The sequence below is a fragment of the Sciurus carolinensis genome, chromosome 1 (genome assembly GCF_902686445.1).
Source record: "Sciurus carolinensis chromosome 1, mSciCar1.2, whole genome shotgun sequence".
In the NCBI taxonomy this organism is placed as follows: domain Eukaryota; kingdom Metazoa; phylum Chordata; class Mammalia; order Rodentia; family Sciuridae; genus Sciurus; species Sciurus carolinensis.
The window spans coordinates 63372994-63388752 of record NC_062213.1 but is presented as its reverse complement, the minus strand read 5'-3'; the positions used below and the strand labels follow the sequence as shown (position 1 = coordinate 63388752).

The window sequence follows — 15759 nt, the reverse complement described above, 5'->3', positions numbered from 1 at the left end:
GGCATTTAGGGTATTCTTGAACTCTACTTGCAATTGTGTATGCTGGAGTGTGATTTTATTTATTAAATACATTTGCATGTGTGTGTGTGTGTGTGTGTGTGTGTGTGTGTGTGAAAGAGAAACATGCACCAATATTAGTTTCAGGAATGTTTTCCTCTCAAGGTAGCTATGGTCTCAAAAGACTCTGAGGGACTTTTTTAGTTCTCCATTTCTTGCCTTTCAGGAGTCACTACTTCAAAGAAAAATCAGAAATATACAGATTAAGTTTTTTAAAAAAAAGGCATTTTGGAAATGCGACCAAAACTCTATCACCACCATCCCGCCTGTCAGTGAGTGACCGAGCAACCCGTCAAAGAGCTGAGATCAGCTCCTTTAAAATTAACTTTCAGACCAAACCCTCTCAGGTAATATGCAACAAAGACCACGTTCTGATGCACCCAGGGACACACAATTTTCACACTTTTATTATTCATAAAAAAATAAATTTATTTACATCTGTTATTTATTGTGGTAGTGCAGCCTCATGTTAGCAACGCAGTACCTCTAATCATGGTAACCATTGTCAATGGGTTCCAAACAGCTCCAGAAGTCCTCCTCCAGGGAGGAAAGAACTTGGGCTGCTGAGGGAAGAACGTGGGTACCAGAGGTGGTGTTGGGGGGAGGGCGGCCAAAGCTTGGCAGGGCTGTGAAGCCTGTCGGGTGGGGGGAAAGTCCGGGATCAAGAGTGAGGGAACTGCGAGGGAGAAGGGAGAGGCCAGAAGTAAACCCAAACCAGGCTGGGATCGCCAGACTGGGAGTCGGTGGGTAGGGAGAGGTCAGACCGCAGCAAGGAAGTTGAACAGCCCAGAGCGCACCTGGCAAATCTGCCTTGGCTGGTCTCCGCAATGCGTCTCCATCTCACCCTGTGCTAAGCGGGCATCCGTCCGCCTGTTCCGAGGACGCTGCCTGGTGAGTACGAAACTGGTCCAGCTGTGCCACTCTCTTTTCTTTGCAACTTAAAAACGTGGATCCCACGCCTCGACTTTTAAGCGGATCAAGAGAGCTCTCTAACCATTGTCTAACCGTGAAAGGCCTAGGTTGTGCAGAATTCTGCCACCACATACATGACAAGTCCGGCTCAGCGCAGATACTAGCCCCTAAGCGGTTGGGTGCTGGGCTCAGCGGTGAATGAGTCCACAGGACTAAGGCCCCAGATTGGATCTAGGTCCGTGCTCGCCCCAAGAAGGGAGGGTCCTTCTGATTACAAAGCGTGGTCGCCGGACACCTGCCCTGTTTACAGTTCCAGGCAAGTGGAAGGGTCCGGGAGAATCCTACGGAACCTTCTGCCCATTCTCTGGTGTTCTCGCACTCTTCCTTCTTTCTGCGGCTCCCAAACACACGCGGTTAACAATCCCATCAAGTGAGTTCCAGTCCTATCTAAGCAGTGGTTCCACATAATCTGCTAGCTGCGGAAACTTCTTTGGTGTCAGAATCGGGTCGTCCCGAGACCACGAATGGCCACGTCTGTAAAATTGAAAAAATTAAAATTTAAAAAGGCATCAAATATTGAGGAGAAGCGGCCGTCTTAAACCGAAACTACTCCCCTACGTGAACCCCAGATACCCTTGGCTTTCAGTAGTTCAGTTTTTATCAGCGTTCTGGAAATGCGTGAATCTTGTATCTAAACTTGGATTTTAATCTTACTAGACACTGATTATGGGAGGCATGCGGTATCCATTCACGCTTCTTCCGGGTCTGTGCCCCCTCGGTTAATACCGGGAAGTCTGGATGAGTTTGGGCTTTTGTCTTTTAATTCTCTCTCTCTCTCTCTTTCTCTCTCTCCCCCCCCCCCCGCCCCGCACCCCCCACCCCCACTCTCCCCTTCCTCATCTGCTCCGATTAGGAACTGAGGCTTCAATAGGTTTGGATGCGATCTTTCCAAAACTTGGAGAGTTGGCAGGTCAGAGAGGGACTTTCCAGACAATCCCGTCCGGGGAAACCCTGCTATTCCACATCAATTTAAAAAAAATCCAAAAGTTATTTTTTAGAAATCGATCTTCCCTCCTTTTTAAAAGGAAGTAGGATTTGCTGATTGAAACCGGCCAGTTTCTAAACTGGAAAAAGTTGGGCGATTGAGAATTTGCCATTCAATTTGCAATCGGCTAGTAAACTCTGTTGGAACTAAGATTCACCCCGGAAGTAGGATATTAGCTAATATCTGTCACTGGAAAACTGATCAGAATGATGCAAACATGGAAGACTGGATGATTCTTCTCCAGAAAGATGACTGACCCCTCCTCCCTTGATATGGGAGAAACTAAAGGGCTTCCCAACCACCCATCCTGGAAACCTCCCTTTCGGGTCTTTCCAGGAGTCTGACCCAGCCCGGGGCCCAGGAGCCAGTCTGGACATCTCTGGACTGTTTGCCCCGGGACTCCCGCGTGGCGTCCCTACCAGGTTCACCGGGTGCACATAGCCGTTTTCATAACGATCCTCCTGCAGCAACTGCCGCAGGTGCGCGATGTAACTGGAAGCGAGTCGCAGCGTGTCCAGTTTGGAGAGCTTGGTGTCGGGGGGTACCCAGGGCAGGCTAGTCTTCAGCCTGGAGAAGGCTTTGCTCAGCACACGCATTCGAGCGCGTTCTCGGGCGTTGGCTGCGTTCCGCTGCGACTGCTTGCACTCCGCGGCCGAGCCCTTGGCTGGTAGTGACTTTTTGCCACAGCCTCCTGCACCGCCACCTGTGCCGCCACTCCCAGTCACACGGGGCCTCTTCCTCTTGCAGCCTCCGGAGTCGCTCGCTGAGCTCAGAGAGCACTGCTCCTCCTCGCCGTCGGGGTCCTCCTCCTCGGCAGACGAGTTGTCACTGGGAGAGGCGTAACTGCGCTCGGCGCCACGGAGAGGCAGCCTTTTGGAGGCGGGGACCGGGTAACCCCGCTGCAGCCCCCGCAGCTCCATCTCTTCGGGGTCACTCACCGAGCCTGTGGACATAGCGTCTTCCCCCGCGCCCACGCGCGCTCGCCTTCCTTCCCTCTGGCCAGTATCTCCGTCTCCGCCTTCAGCTCCCTGATGGAGGCCGGGGCCAGGGAAAGCTCGGAGGAGGAACGAAGACCTGCGCCCTGAGGCGCGGAGGCGTGAGAGTGAAGTGGGCGGTGAAAGTGTGCGCGCCCCGCAGCTGACCCCGGAGGATGAAGCCCAGAAATTGACGTCGGGATCCAGGGTCCGCACGCACAACCACTAGCTGTGCCTTTTGACAGGACTATTTATCTGTACTCGTCGGAACAAACCACCCCCGACAAAGAAAAGGGGTTTGGAAAGGGGGGCAAGAGGTGGGGCGGGGGCGTGAAAGGGGTGGGGATCGCTTTTCCGCGCACAGAGGAGCGGGTGATGGGGGCGGGGGAAGGGACCATATCTACAGAGTCAAAATTTGGGCCCGAGACCCCACTGACCCTTGGGATGTCTGTGCAAGATAAGTGTGCTATGGAGGAACAAAGGGCGACCCCTCATTCCTACCCAAACCATCCCCACACTCAACTGTGTAGCAAAGATTGCCAGACACAGACCCCAGAATCCGAATTCTGCCGGCTGCTTCTCTCCCAGTCTTTTCAGTAGAATTCGGTTTTTCAAGTTCATCACTCACGACCTATCCAAGGCTTGTCCAACAGAAAAGGCAAAACAAGCAAGCCACCCCAACAATGTGCAACAGTCACCTCTCATTCTTCTCCTCCTGTTTTCCTTTCATATAGCTTTATGATTTATACAGCACTTTCATCTATATTGTTTCGTTTCATCTTCAAACAACATCTGTAGCTTAAATGTTATCTCCACTTTGCAGAATCATCAGGCTGGTTTTAAAAAAAATCCGTATTTAGGATCCCTGACTTGTTGGTACTCCAATCGCTACATGTCTACCCACTACACACCAATGGATTTTTATCTGTTAGTTTTCAGTATTGAGAGTTCCCTGTGTGTTTGTTTTTAATGCTTGCGGTAGAGGACCCTGCCCTAACTCTTTTAGTTATATTTAAGGAATCCATTACTATCTTAGATGTGGTATTGAAGAGCAAGCTACCGGACACAGAATTCCTTAAGTCAACACAATCATCCTGTCAAAGTAAAAGAACGATAAAGCAACATCTAGAATTATCATGTCCCATTCCATCAAAACGTAAAACACTTGCCCCTCCCCCAAAGGAAACAAAACAACTGGAAGGCTGTTGCAATGCGTGGTCAGGGTATGGGTACTTCCTTTTAGAAACCATACCAGTGGTCAGCCTCTCAGAGAGCGTGGGCTATGTGCCAATGTCATGTGAGCAGCCCACGGAGGAATTCAGCCCCTGTGAGGTTGCGGTATGGTTATTCCCTTTTACCACGAGGAAACTGAACTTTCGCAGTTAACTTGGTTGTTCCTTTATCCGTCCACCTAAAGAAGTCCGCGGGTTCCCAAAATGAACGAGATGCATCATCCCTTTGGGACAGAGAAGGCAGAAATCACTGGGTCAGCCTCGCTCCAGCAGATTCTTACAGCAGAACAAATGCGAAGGGCTGTGTGCCTGAAGTGCCGCGACAGGTGGCTGGCCAGGACTGACTTCATCACTCAGGCATGGTTCCACCTTGTCTCCCAGGCCATGCTCCTCTCATGGGGGATGTTTCGCACAATCTGTCCTGCTTGCCCCCATTGAACACTTTTTCTTTCTCCTTGTACATTTTGTCTGTGGTTGGGTAGTGGGGGATGGGCACATTCTGGGACAATCTCAGTAAAAAGATCCTTTGCTCTCAGTTCTCTCTGGACTGAAGAAACGCGGGATTATTTGACAGAGCATGGAAATTTTCTTAGAGCGCTTGAACTTGAACTTGACTCTAAGCATGCTTGGCTAGGCTAAGGAGGGGAGAGAGACAAAGACGTAAGGAGGAGATCTCAGGCTAGCCTTTTGCATGGCCTATTGATGACTTGAAGCTATCAGTATAAATACATAGTCTCACACATTAGGGGCAGGCATATAGGTTTTTAAAATCTGGATTGTTTATACAGGTGCAGAACAAAGTCTTTCTTTAGAAAAGATTAATGGTTGGGAGAGCACTACATTTCTCTAAACAGTCCCAAGAACTGTACCCAGCCTCAACACTAAGGGGGTCATGGCCAGTTTCTTTTTCTTGAAGAAACTCCCTGACCCTAACAATTCAGGCATATTTTTCATAGATTTTTGCCTTCCTTTTCTGTTCTTTCTTCTTTCTCTTTCTTCCCTTCCCTCCCTCCTTCTGCTCTTTTTAAAGAAAGTCAACTTTTTATTTTTGTTTCATCATTTGTCTTCCTTTCATTTTCATTTCTCTCTATTTCATCCTACTTACATTTTCATCCTTTTACTCCCCTTCCCCCCCACAGTTTTCGGGATGTGCAATGAAGATTAGGAAATAATCTTAAATGTATTTTTGTTAGTATAGAATTCCAGATTGCTTTCATGTGTCTGTAACATCTGACGTTTGTCACCTCTTTTACAGTACTTTTACTTTTTCTTCTCTGTGGATGATCATAACACCTGGCAAGTTTAACAGTGTAAGTATAATTCTTTTTTCACTGTTTTGATGTAGCCACGCATTGCAAGTAAATAAAGAATGAAGCCTTAGTTTTTGTATCAAAAAACACTCTGAAACCAATTTCTGTTTGCCTCTGCTTTACAAACTTTTAAATTTGTAATAGGTATATACCATTGTCTATCATGTACATTGATGGTCTTAAAATTCTTTATCTATCTTCTTTGTAAATATTCAGTGGTGGGTGAGTGGGGTTGAAGTTCCTTTATAAAGCAAACATTAATACATTTAATAATTTTTCCTCAACTTGGCTTTCTGCTTACTGGATATATAATTTTGGGCAATTTGCTTTTTTTTTTTTTGCTAATGTTTTGGGTGTGTTAAGTTACATGAAATATATTATCAAAATTAATTTCAACTTTTAAATTATTATGTAGTTATTAAAAGTTTAGAATTATATATGTAGGTTCCATTACATTGCGGTTGGATAGTTTGGGGATTGACCTCAGGGATTATGCACTGAACCTCTACTATCTGCTGTTGGTGAGAGAGACTCCCACTCCTTTGGAGGGCACGTCGCATGTAAATAGTCATGATAATACGAGCTCATGTGACATCACTTTTCCCTGTCATCTGGCCTGCATCTCACCATGTGTACTTAACCTGTGCAATCCTGCAAAACTGTCAACATGCTGAAAAGCACTTCCAGTATTGGGATTTCCATACCCTTTATAAAACAAACCTTTATCTGAAGAAGTGTAGGGTTTGTGATACAGGACTGGGTGGGCTACTTTGAAATTAGGGCTCCAGTGATCAGTTCATGGACTTTTCAGCACAATGTTGTGATGAGAATACAATGCCCCGGACAGAAAGATGAAAGTTTGCTTCCTGTGATGTGCCAGTCAAATGGTATGCAAGCAATGCGGTGTTTGAGTTACCTGTAGGGTGCAGCATTAGGGCAGGATCTCCCCAGACCCAGCCCTTTTTTCTGCTCCTCTAAGTAAAGACCTGGACCCTTCTCTAGGTCTAGGTCAGCCTCTTTTCTGGTGTCACCCAGTATGTCACCACTATCCAGCCATCATCAGGCTGGCAGCCATGAGATCAGGAGATTGAGGGAACCTAGGGAAAGAGGCCTCTGTCATCCCTGACATTGCTAGTCCTCAGCTGCTGATCTATTTTTCCAAGAGTTTGCTGCAGGAGTTTTATTCCTTCCACTGTGCCTCCTGTTGCCTTAGTTTGTAGGAGACCAAGTCTAGATGCAATAGGATCGTGGAGACTGGAGGTAGGGATAAAGCTGGGAGTTAAGAATGAGAAATGAGGCTGGGGTGCAGAGAGGGAAAGTAATAAGACTCAATAGAGACCTGATTTTCACTGCTATGTGAGAAAGAAGACAGAAGTCCTCATCGATTGTCTTGACAACTAACAATACAGGTGGCTTCAGGAAAAAAAATCTATCTATCTATCATTTATCTATCTATTTTAGACTTTAGGGAGCCCCAGATTCCAAGTGAAATGTATATTTCCTGCAAAGAACTCTGAGTACTCCATTAGCCTGCTGAAGAAAACTAGCTCTCAGGAAGAAAGGCCCTGTGATGAAGACCCCTATGGAGCCCTGTTTGCAGAATCCATGGCCCTCAACCATGATGTTGGAGAATCCTGAAGGATGAGTCAGTCTGAGTTAGGACTGAGGCTCATGGGTCTAAGAGCAACCTTATTTTTAAAAATAAGAATCAGTCTTTCATTCTTAGGTAGACGCTAAGAAAATTCTGTCTTGGGGAATTTCCTCTTTCTAAGTACTTTTGATTTTATTGGTACTACTTAGAAAATACTGAGTCACCTCTTGAAATGGTCACATAGCTCTGGCCTTCAGTGTTGATGTCAAGTCTTCTTTGATTTAATTATGCAGTTAGGAGGGAAATGTCACCTTACCACCAGGCATGTTCTGGGAAAAAACCCCTTCAGCTATGAACATTAGGAGGTCAAATCAGACTGACTGAGACAGGCTTCCCTGGAAAATGTGGAGCTCTGTCCAAGGTCATTAGTACATTATTGTTCCCATCTCTGGTGGGGACTCATTCTTTCCTGCCTCCTCTGCCCAGTCCTGGACTCTGTTCATCATCTGTATAATTAAATGCCTCCTGGTTCCAGAAGAAAGTTCTCACATAATAGATACTTTGTAGTATCAGAGAGCAGGGATTCTGTACTCTTTTTCAACCAATCCCTTAACCAATTCTTTTATTAAAAACTGGCCGAGACTATTTACATATGAGATTTACTTTCCTAACCCAGGCCTCTTATTCTTTAAAAGGTACTCCTTAATAGACAATCAGAACAGGGAGGCATTTGGGTCAGTATGCCCAATTTTTCTTTATTTTAAAATTTTTTGCTTGTTTATGCTGCTTCACCAAATTAGCAAAAAAGAAAATGTGGTGTGTATATATATATATGTATATATATATATATGATATATGATATATATGGTATATATATATATATATATATGACGAACTATTACTCAGAAGAATGAAATTATGGCATTTGATGATAAATGGAGTTAGAGACTATCATGATAAGTGAAATAAGCCAAACCCAAAAACCAAAGGCTGAATGTGTTCTCAGATATGTGCTTGCTAATTCACAATAAGGGGGAGGGGTATGGGTAGGGAAGAATAGAGTCACTTTATATTAGGTAGAGGGGAGTGAAAGGAGAGGAAGGGGTATGTGGATAAGAAGGATAGTAGAGTGAAACAGACATTATTACCTCATGTATGAATATGACTGCATGACCAATGTGATCCTGCAATATGTATAATCAGAAAAAGGAGAAATTACACTCCATTTATGTATGATCTATCAAAATGTATAAATGCATTCTACTGTCATGTACAACAAATTAGAACAAATTTTTTAAAAACTTTAAAAAAATACCCAGCTATATTCTTCTGAAGTTTGCAGTCCTGAAGGCAAATATGAGGCTGTTGGAAATAGGAGACAAGGTATTCTCCCACCTTGTCTCACCACCCAGTCCCTATCCTTCCTAGATTACTATATTTGAGCAACTTCCTTTAGGAAAGAGAAGAGCAGAATTCAAATAAACAAGAAAATGAAAAGACTAAACCGCAAGTTCAGTGAAGGCAGAAGCTATCTTGTCCTTATGCGTATCTCCAGGGTCTAATAGCCCCATGGAAGGAACCACCTGCAGAGCTGACCATTGAAGATATTCACAAACACATCAGCACCACACTGTCTGTACCCATAATTCATGGGAGACACATACTCAACCCGTTATTTGCCTTTCATTTAACCAACTCAGTCTCCTATGTGCTCTATTCCACTGCCAAAACTTAGACCCAAGTACATTTCTCATTAATTGGATGGATTTCTAAAGAAGATTTCCTATTTTCATATGTAGTTTATATATCCATTTATTTATCATAACTGGTATTTGCCCCAAACCCTAGAGTTAGTTTAGATAATTGAAGAATCATTCTTATTGTAAATGCCCCAGCAATGCTAGTTTCTGCTTATAAAATCCACCCTTAAATGCTATTTGTAATTGTTTTCTCCTATTTGAAAAATATTCTGAATTTTCATAACATTTCCGGAATTTACAGACCTACAATGCCGCATGGAAAAACTATTAGCATAGATTAAGAAGAGAGGAAGGCCAAGTGCAGGGCTCTTAAAAGTGCACACATTTAATGCTGAGCTGAGAAGGAGAATTCAAAGAAAAAAAGGCAGTAATCAGAGAGTTGAGAAGTGTTTCTGAAAGCAAGGGAGGTTTTCACCCGGAAGTAATGGGTGGGGACTTCCACTTGAGGTGGTCTGGTACAATCGCATTTTGAGTGAGAACCAAAATATAAATATATAAAACCAAAGAAGAGAGCCATGTTTAAAAGAAAAAAAAAAATTCTCTTTGGACTAGGTGTGGAATGGAAAGTGAATGCTGAGTGAGGTTAAAGCTCCTGCCAGGTCCTCTGGGTCTGCTTCAGGCAGGAATATCCAGGAGTTGAGTTCCTTTGTAGATAAAGGAACAAAATGGTCCTGTGAATGGTGGGAGACTGACCTGGGTCAGTTTTCAAATGAGGATGTTGAATCCAGTGATCAAGTAAAGGGAAGCAGGCCAGCCAGGCCAGCAAATTGACTTTGGGATTGGGTCGGTTTTGACTCGTGTTTCTCCTAATTATGGGTCACTTTTTTCTTGCATCTTTGCATGTCTGTTCATTATTGACTGGATGCCAAATTTAGTGAGATTTGACCATTGAGTCCTGGCCATTTTTGTATTCCTGTACATTTTATTGAATTTTGTTCTGGGATACAGTTAAATTACTTGGCTCTAATATGATCCTTTGGGGTCTTCCTTTTAAGATGTGGGGAAGGAATTGGAGCATTCCTCATTCTGGGGCTATTTATTCCCCACAACCAAGGTGAGACTCTCCTGAGCACTTAGCAATGCCCTGTGAATCGTGAGATTTCCTAGTCTGACAGGAGCAGGTGTTCCTGGATTTGTGTGAGTACCTGGTACTATTCCCTTTCCTTAGTGCTTCTTCCTTCAGTCTCTAGTGATTTCCTCATATCTTTGTGATGATCAACTGAATGCTCCAGGACCCCTGCAAACATCTAGGTTGACTTCCTGTGCCCCTCCTTTCTCTCTTGTAACCTCTTCTGTGAATTCTAGCTGCCCTGATTTTCCCAGACCCTCAGTTCTGTCTTCTCAATTCAGGCACCTCCTGGACTTCCTCTTTCAACTCCCCAGCTGAAAACTGTGGTGGCAATAGCTGGGGCAATTGTAGGGCTTACAGGTTTGTTTCCCATCTTTCAGAGTTCACTGTCCTTCATTGCCTCATGTCCAATGTTATGAGAACCATTTTTTTATGGTTGTTTGAGGCAGAAGGGAAGTCTCATCCCTGTTCGTCTTGGTCATAACTGGAAGTTTTTGGACTAACACTTTAATAGGAGATTGTATTGTTATTTCATTTTTATGTCATTTTCAAGGGTGAGAGTTGCTTAAGCATTCTTCCATTTCGAGGAGAAGATGTTAGACAAAAGGAAGAGATTAAAGATATAAAAATATGGGAAAGAGAAGGGAAGAGTCTATCACTAGATGGACCAGAATCCCTTAGAAGGTGGAAAGAGATGGGTCATCTTTGTAGAAGAGGCAGTGCACCTTCTTGCCTTATGCAAGAAGAAAATAAATAATATAGATTATTTGGCTGCAGACCAGCAGAGGTTTGCAATGGGGAGTTAACAAAGTTGTGGTCTGGTAGTTTCTGTTTTCTCCTTGAAGTATAAATTAGATTATTTACCTAAAATTAGTAGATCAATAGAAATGGAAAATGGGGCAGTATACAAAATTTGGAGACTATAAGAAGGTTCTGACTAGGGGTAATAAAAGTTTTTTAAAGTAGTGTTTATGTTATGGGGCGCAACTTAAGAACAGACTGATCACCACTGAGAAGTCCAAATTTGAGAGTCTTTATTAAGCTGGCCAGCTGACTGTCTCACACAATGCCCCAAAAAATGGCTATTGGGAGAACAGCCCAACCACAGGGTTGTAGGGGTTCTTATACCAAAAATCACATCAATCATCAGTGTCTGTTGTTATGATTCGAAATTACATATTAACATCATGAGATCATCGACAGAGGGGGAAGTGGATCAAAATGACCCTTACCTAGGTACAAACTAAAGAATGGTTACTAACATCCACACAATCACTGTTCACATGGTACATTGTTTAGGAGCAATAGGGATCAAAAGAGAGCAATCCTTTACTACATGGAGTTACCATTGCATATTATTAAACATGTCACACCAAGTAATTGATGATGGGCACAGAGGCAGGGTGTTCCCATGGGAGAACCTTATTTCCTACGTAACATGGAGTCTCAGAGCAAAATGGAGTCTGTTTAGTCATTTCCCTTAGAGTCTGGTCTATAACATTCTCATGGAGTCAGATCTGTCAGCCCATCACTTTTAGGATTTTAATGAGGTTGACTGACTAGCACTTACACCCACTAACAAATGTGAAGTGAGCCCACACAGTGATTGGCATGAGATTTCTGTTAGAAATAGTAGAATCTTGATAAAATTACCTGTTTACATCTTTGAAAACACAAACTTGCAAGAATAAATCATTAATGGGTTTGTTAGGTTTTGATGAGGTAGAGAAGCATTTGGGAATATGGGGTTCGGGGAAGATATTCTTCAAGACTAAGATGAATCTTCTATAGTTGGGGCAGAGCAAAAGTATGCAGTAAGGGAGGGAAAATGGAGATGTAGTTTATTTTTTCTTTTCTGGGATCAATGGAGAGGGAAGGACTTGCAATAATTAGTACTAAAGCTTGGGTGCTGAAGGTTTGGTCCCAGTTAATGGCCTTACAGGGAGGTTGTGGGCACTTTAGGAGGGAAGGCCTCCTTCTTTAGGAACTAGATCTTTGGGGGTATGCCCTTGAAAGATATATAGGAACCCTGGTCCCTCCTTTCTCTCTTTGCTTCCTGACCATCATGAAGAGAGTAGCTTTGCTCCCACACACTCTCCCCATCATGCTGTTCTGTCTTGACACAAGCCCAAAACAAGCAGCCCACATGATCATTAGCTGAAACCTCTGAAACTGTGAGCCAAAATAAGTCTTCCCTCATTTAAGCAGTTTTATTCAGGTATTTTGTTGCAGCAATAGAAAACTGATTAAATAGCTACATTGTACAAATCTTAGTGATACAGAATACAATGTGAAGGAATCTATATATTTCTCATATCTTTCCAAAGTGCTTTGTTGGTATAAAATGAACTGAAGAAAAAATACACGAATACATGCAAACACTTATACATAAATATAAACCATTCTTCAAATTTAGGTTTCATAGAGGTATTTCTTTCAGGTTATTCCATTGCCATTCAGAACAGAGAAAATTTGGAGTATTTTAAATCAAAAGTAAACCAGCAAGGTATGAGTGTACCTTTTCCTTCACCAACATTTATTGTTGCTTGTATTCGTGATAATTACCATTCTGACTGGAGTGAGATGCAATCTTAGTTTTGATTTGCATTTCTCTAATTGCTAGAGATGTTGAACATTTTAAAAAATATTTGTTGATCAATTGTGTTACTTCTTCTGTGAAGTGTCTGTTCACTTCCTTAGCTCTTTGGGTTAGGCAGAGGGTCATGAAGGGAGAGGAAGGGGTATGAGAGGTAGGAAGGATAGTAAAATGAATTGGACATTATTACCCTATTAATATATATGATTACATGACCAGTGTGATTCTACATTATGTAAAACCCGAAGAATGAGAAATTATACTCCATATATGTATGATGTGTCAAAATACATTCTACTTTCATGTATAACTAATTAGAATGAATTTTAAAAATGAATTGAAAATATAAAAAAAAACCCTTGGATTACTCAACATTAGCTATAGACTACTTGTTGGCATGTGGTATGTAATGTAACAGGGGTAACAAAGGTAGAGATTAGATCATAACCTACACCCTTATTTTTTTATTTTGAAACTACAATGTCTCACACATTTTACATATAAAGGTATTGAGGTTAAGAGGGGCAGAGTCTCTTGTTCAAATTTACAAAGACAGTTGAAGAGAACTTAGGTTTCAGAATAAGAGTCATGCCTCCTTGGTTAAGCCATGCTACTCAGATGTTTGGTCAGATATTATTCTAGATTTTCCTTTGAAGATTTTTTTTTAGCATCTTTTTTAAAATTTATTTTTATTGTAAACAAATGGGATACATCTTGTTTCTCTGTTTGTAAATGAAGTAGAGGCATACCATTTGTGTAATCATACATTTACATAGGATAATGGCGTTTGATTCATTCTGTTATTTTTTTCCTTCTACCCCACCCCTCCCGCCGCTCTTATCCCTCTATACAGTCCCTTCTTCCTCCATTCTTGCATTCTTGCTCCCCTCCCACCCCCCATTATGTGTCATCATCTGCTTATCAGCAATATCATTTGTCCTTTGGTTTTTTGAGACTGGCTTATCTCACTTAGCATGATATTCTCCAATTTCATTCTTTTGCCTGCAAATGCCATAATTTTATTATTCTTTATGGTTGAGTAATATTCCATTGTATATATATATATATGTATATATATATATATATATATATATATATATCACTGTTTCTTTATCCATTCATCAATTGAAGGGCATCTAGGTTGGTTCCACAATCTGGCTATTGTGAATTGAGCAGTTATGGACATTGATGTGGCTGCATCACTGTAGTATGCTGATTTGAAATCCTTTGGGTATAGACCAAGGAGTGGGATAGTGGGTCAAATGGTGGTTCCATTCCAAGTTTTCTAAGGAATCTCCACACTGCTTTCCAGAGTGACTGCACTAATTTGCAACCCCACCAGCAATGTATGAGTGTATCTTTTTCCCCACATCCTCGCCAACACCTATTGTTGCTAGTATTCTTGATAATCACCATTCTAATTGGGGTGAGATGGAATCTTAGGGTAGTTTTGATTTGCATTTCTCTTATTACTAGAGAAGTTGAACACTTTTTCATATATCTGTTGATTGCTTCTAGATCTTCTTCTGTGAAGTGTCTGCTCATATCCTTAGCCCATTTGTTGATTGGGTTATTTGTATTCTTGGTTTAGAGTTTTTTGAGTTCTTTATATATTCTGGAAATTAGTGCTCTATCTGAAGTATGAGTGGCAAAGATTTTCTCCCACTCTGTAGGCTCTCTCTTCACATTGCTGATAGTGTCCTTTGCTGAGAAAAAGCTTTTTAGTTTGAATCTATCCCGGTTATTGATTCTTTTTTTTTTTTTTAATTTCTTGTGCTATGGGAGTCCTGTTAAGGAAGTCTGAACCTAAGCTGACATGTTGAAGATTTGGACCAACTTTTTCTTCTGTAAGATGCAGGGTATCTGGTCGGATTCCAAGGTCCTTGATCCACTTTGAGTTGAGTTTTGTGCAGGGTGAGAAATGGGGTTTAGTTTCATTCTGCTGCATATGGATTTCCAGTTTTCCCAGCACCATTTGTTGAAGAGGCTATCTTTTCTCCATTGCATATTTTTGGACCCTTTGTCTAGTATGAGAAAATTGTATTTATTTGGGTTTGTGTCCGTGTCCTCTATCTGTACCTTTGATCTACCTGTCTATTTTGGTACCAATACCATGCCGTTTTTGTTACTATTGCTTTGTAGTATAGTTGAAGTTGTGTTATTGTGTTACCCCCTGCTTCACTCTTCCTGCTAAGGATTGCTTTATCTATTCTAGGTTTCTTATTCTTCCAGATGAATTCTTTGAAGGCATTTTTAAAAGATGAGATTAGTGTGTTAACCAGCAAATGTCTAAGGAAGCAGATTACCCTTCATAATGTGGGTGGATCTCATTCAATCAATTGCAGGCTTTTAATAATAATAAAAGAATGACCTCCTGGAAGAAGGGAGATTTTTGCCAGCTGACTACCTTCTGAATAGAATTGCAATTCTGCCCTGGGTCTCCAGCCTGTCAGCCTACCCTGCAGACATTAGACTTGCCAGCCCCCACAATGTTTGAGCCAATTCCTCAAAACTTCTTTCTCTGTCTTTCCCTCTCTCTCCTTCTCTTCCTCCGTATAAATATAGATATACACACATCTTACTGGTTGTTTCTATAGAAAGCCTTGATTCATGTAATGCTGACACTGATACAACAATGTTGAATCTTAGAGAACTCAGTAATTAGAATGATGTGCAACACTAGACTCTATTCTCAAGTGAGGGGTTTTTTAAAAAGTAGACAAAGAGATAGTGAGTACCAGTTTTTTTAATTTGGTACTCATTTTAGAGGTCGTGCAAAAATGAGTCTGATCAGGGAGAAAATGCTGTAAGTAACCATAAAATATCAGCACATCAAATTTCTATATTTTCTTTTAATATTGATACTTGGTTTAAAACATTAATTTTAATTATGAATATTTCTTCACATTACTTAGATGGATGATACCACTGAATATTTTATAATATGTAAAATATTATTCTCACACCATAAAATTTACACACTAAAAATGTGCAATTCAGTGGATTTTTAGTATATGCAGAAAGTTTTGTAATCATCAAAACCACTATGTAGTTCCCAAACATATATATCTTTCCAAAACAAAAATCCCACAACCACTAGCAGTCATTTGCCCACTTGCTCTTTTCTTGCAGACCTTTGGAAACCACTAATTTTTTCCCTATAGATTTGTCTTTTCTAGATATTCTAAATGAAATCATATAATTCCACTTAAA

General features: G+C 41.7%; 1 protein-coding gene across 1 annotated transcript; it reads right to left on the bottom strand.

Moving 5' to 3' along the window:
• Positions 1–474: 474 nt before the first annotated feature.
• Msc (musculin) lies at positions 475–3156 on the bottom strand. Its single transcript, XM_047517022.1, has 2 exons — positions 2434–3156; positions 475–1503 (listed from the first exon to the last, which is right to left on the bottom strand). Exons 1-2 carry the CDS (start codon positions 2965–2967, stop codon positions 1417–1419), a joined length of 621 nt encoding a protein of 206 aa, XP_047372978.1. The 5' UTR covers positions 2968–3156; the 3' UTR covers positions 475–1416.
• Positions 3157–15759: the final 12603 nt, after the last annotated feature.

Bases quoted from the DNA above. Each gene is read 5' to 3' on its own strand.
- Msc (XM_047517022.1), bottom strand. From the start codon at position 2,967: ATGTCCACAGGCTCGGTGAGTGACCCCGAAGAGATGGAGCTGCGGGGG. The intron at 1,504-2,433 runs GTAGGGACGCCA...TCAATTTTACAG, and splicing joins ATGTGCACCCGGTGAACCTG to ACGTGGCCATTCGTGGTCTC.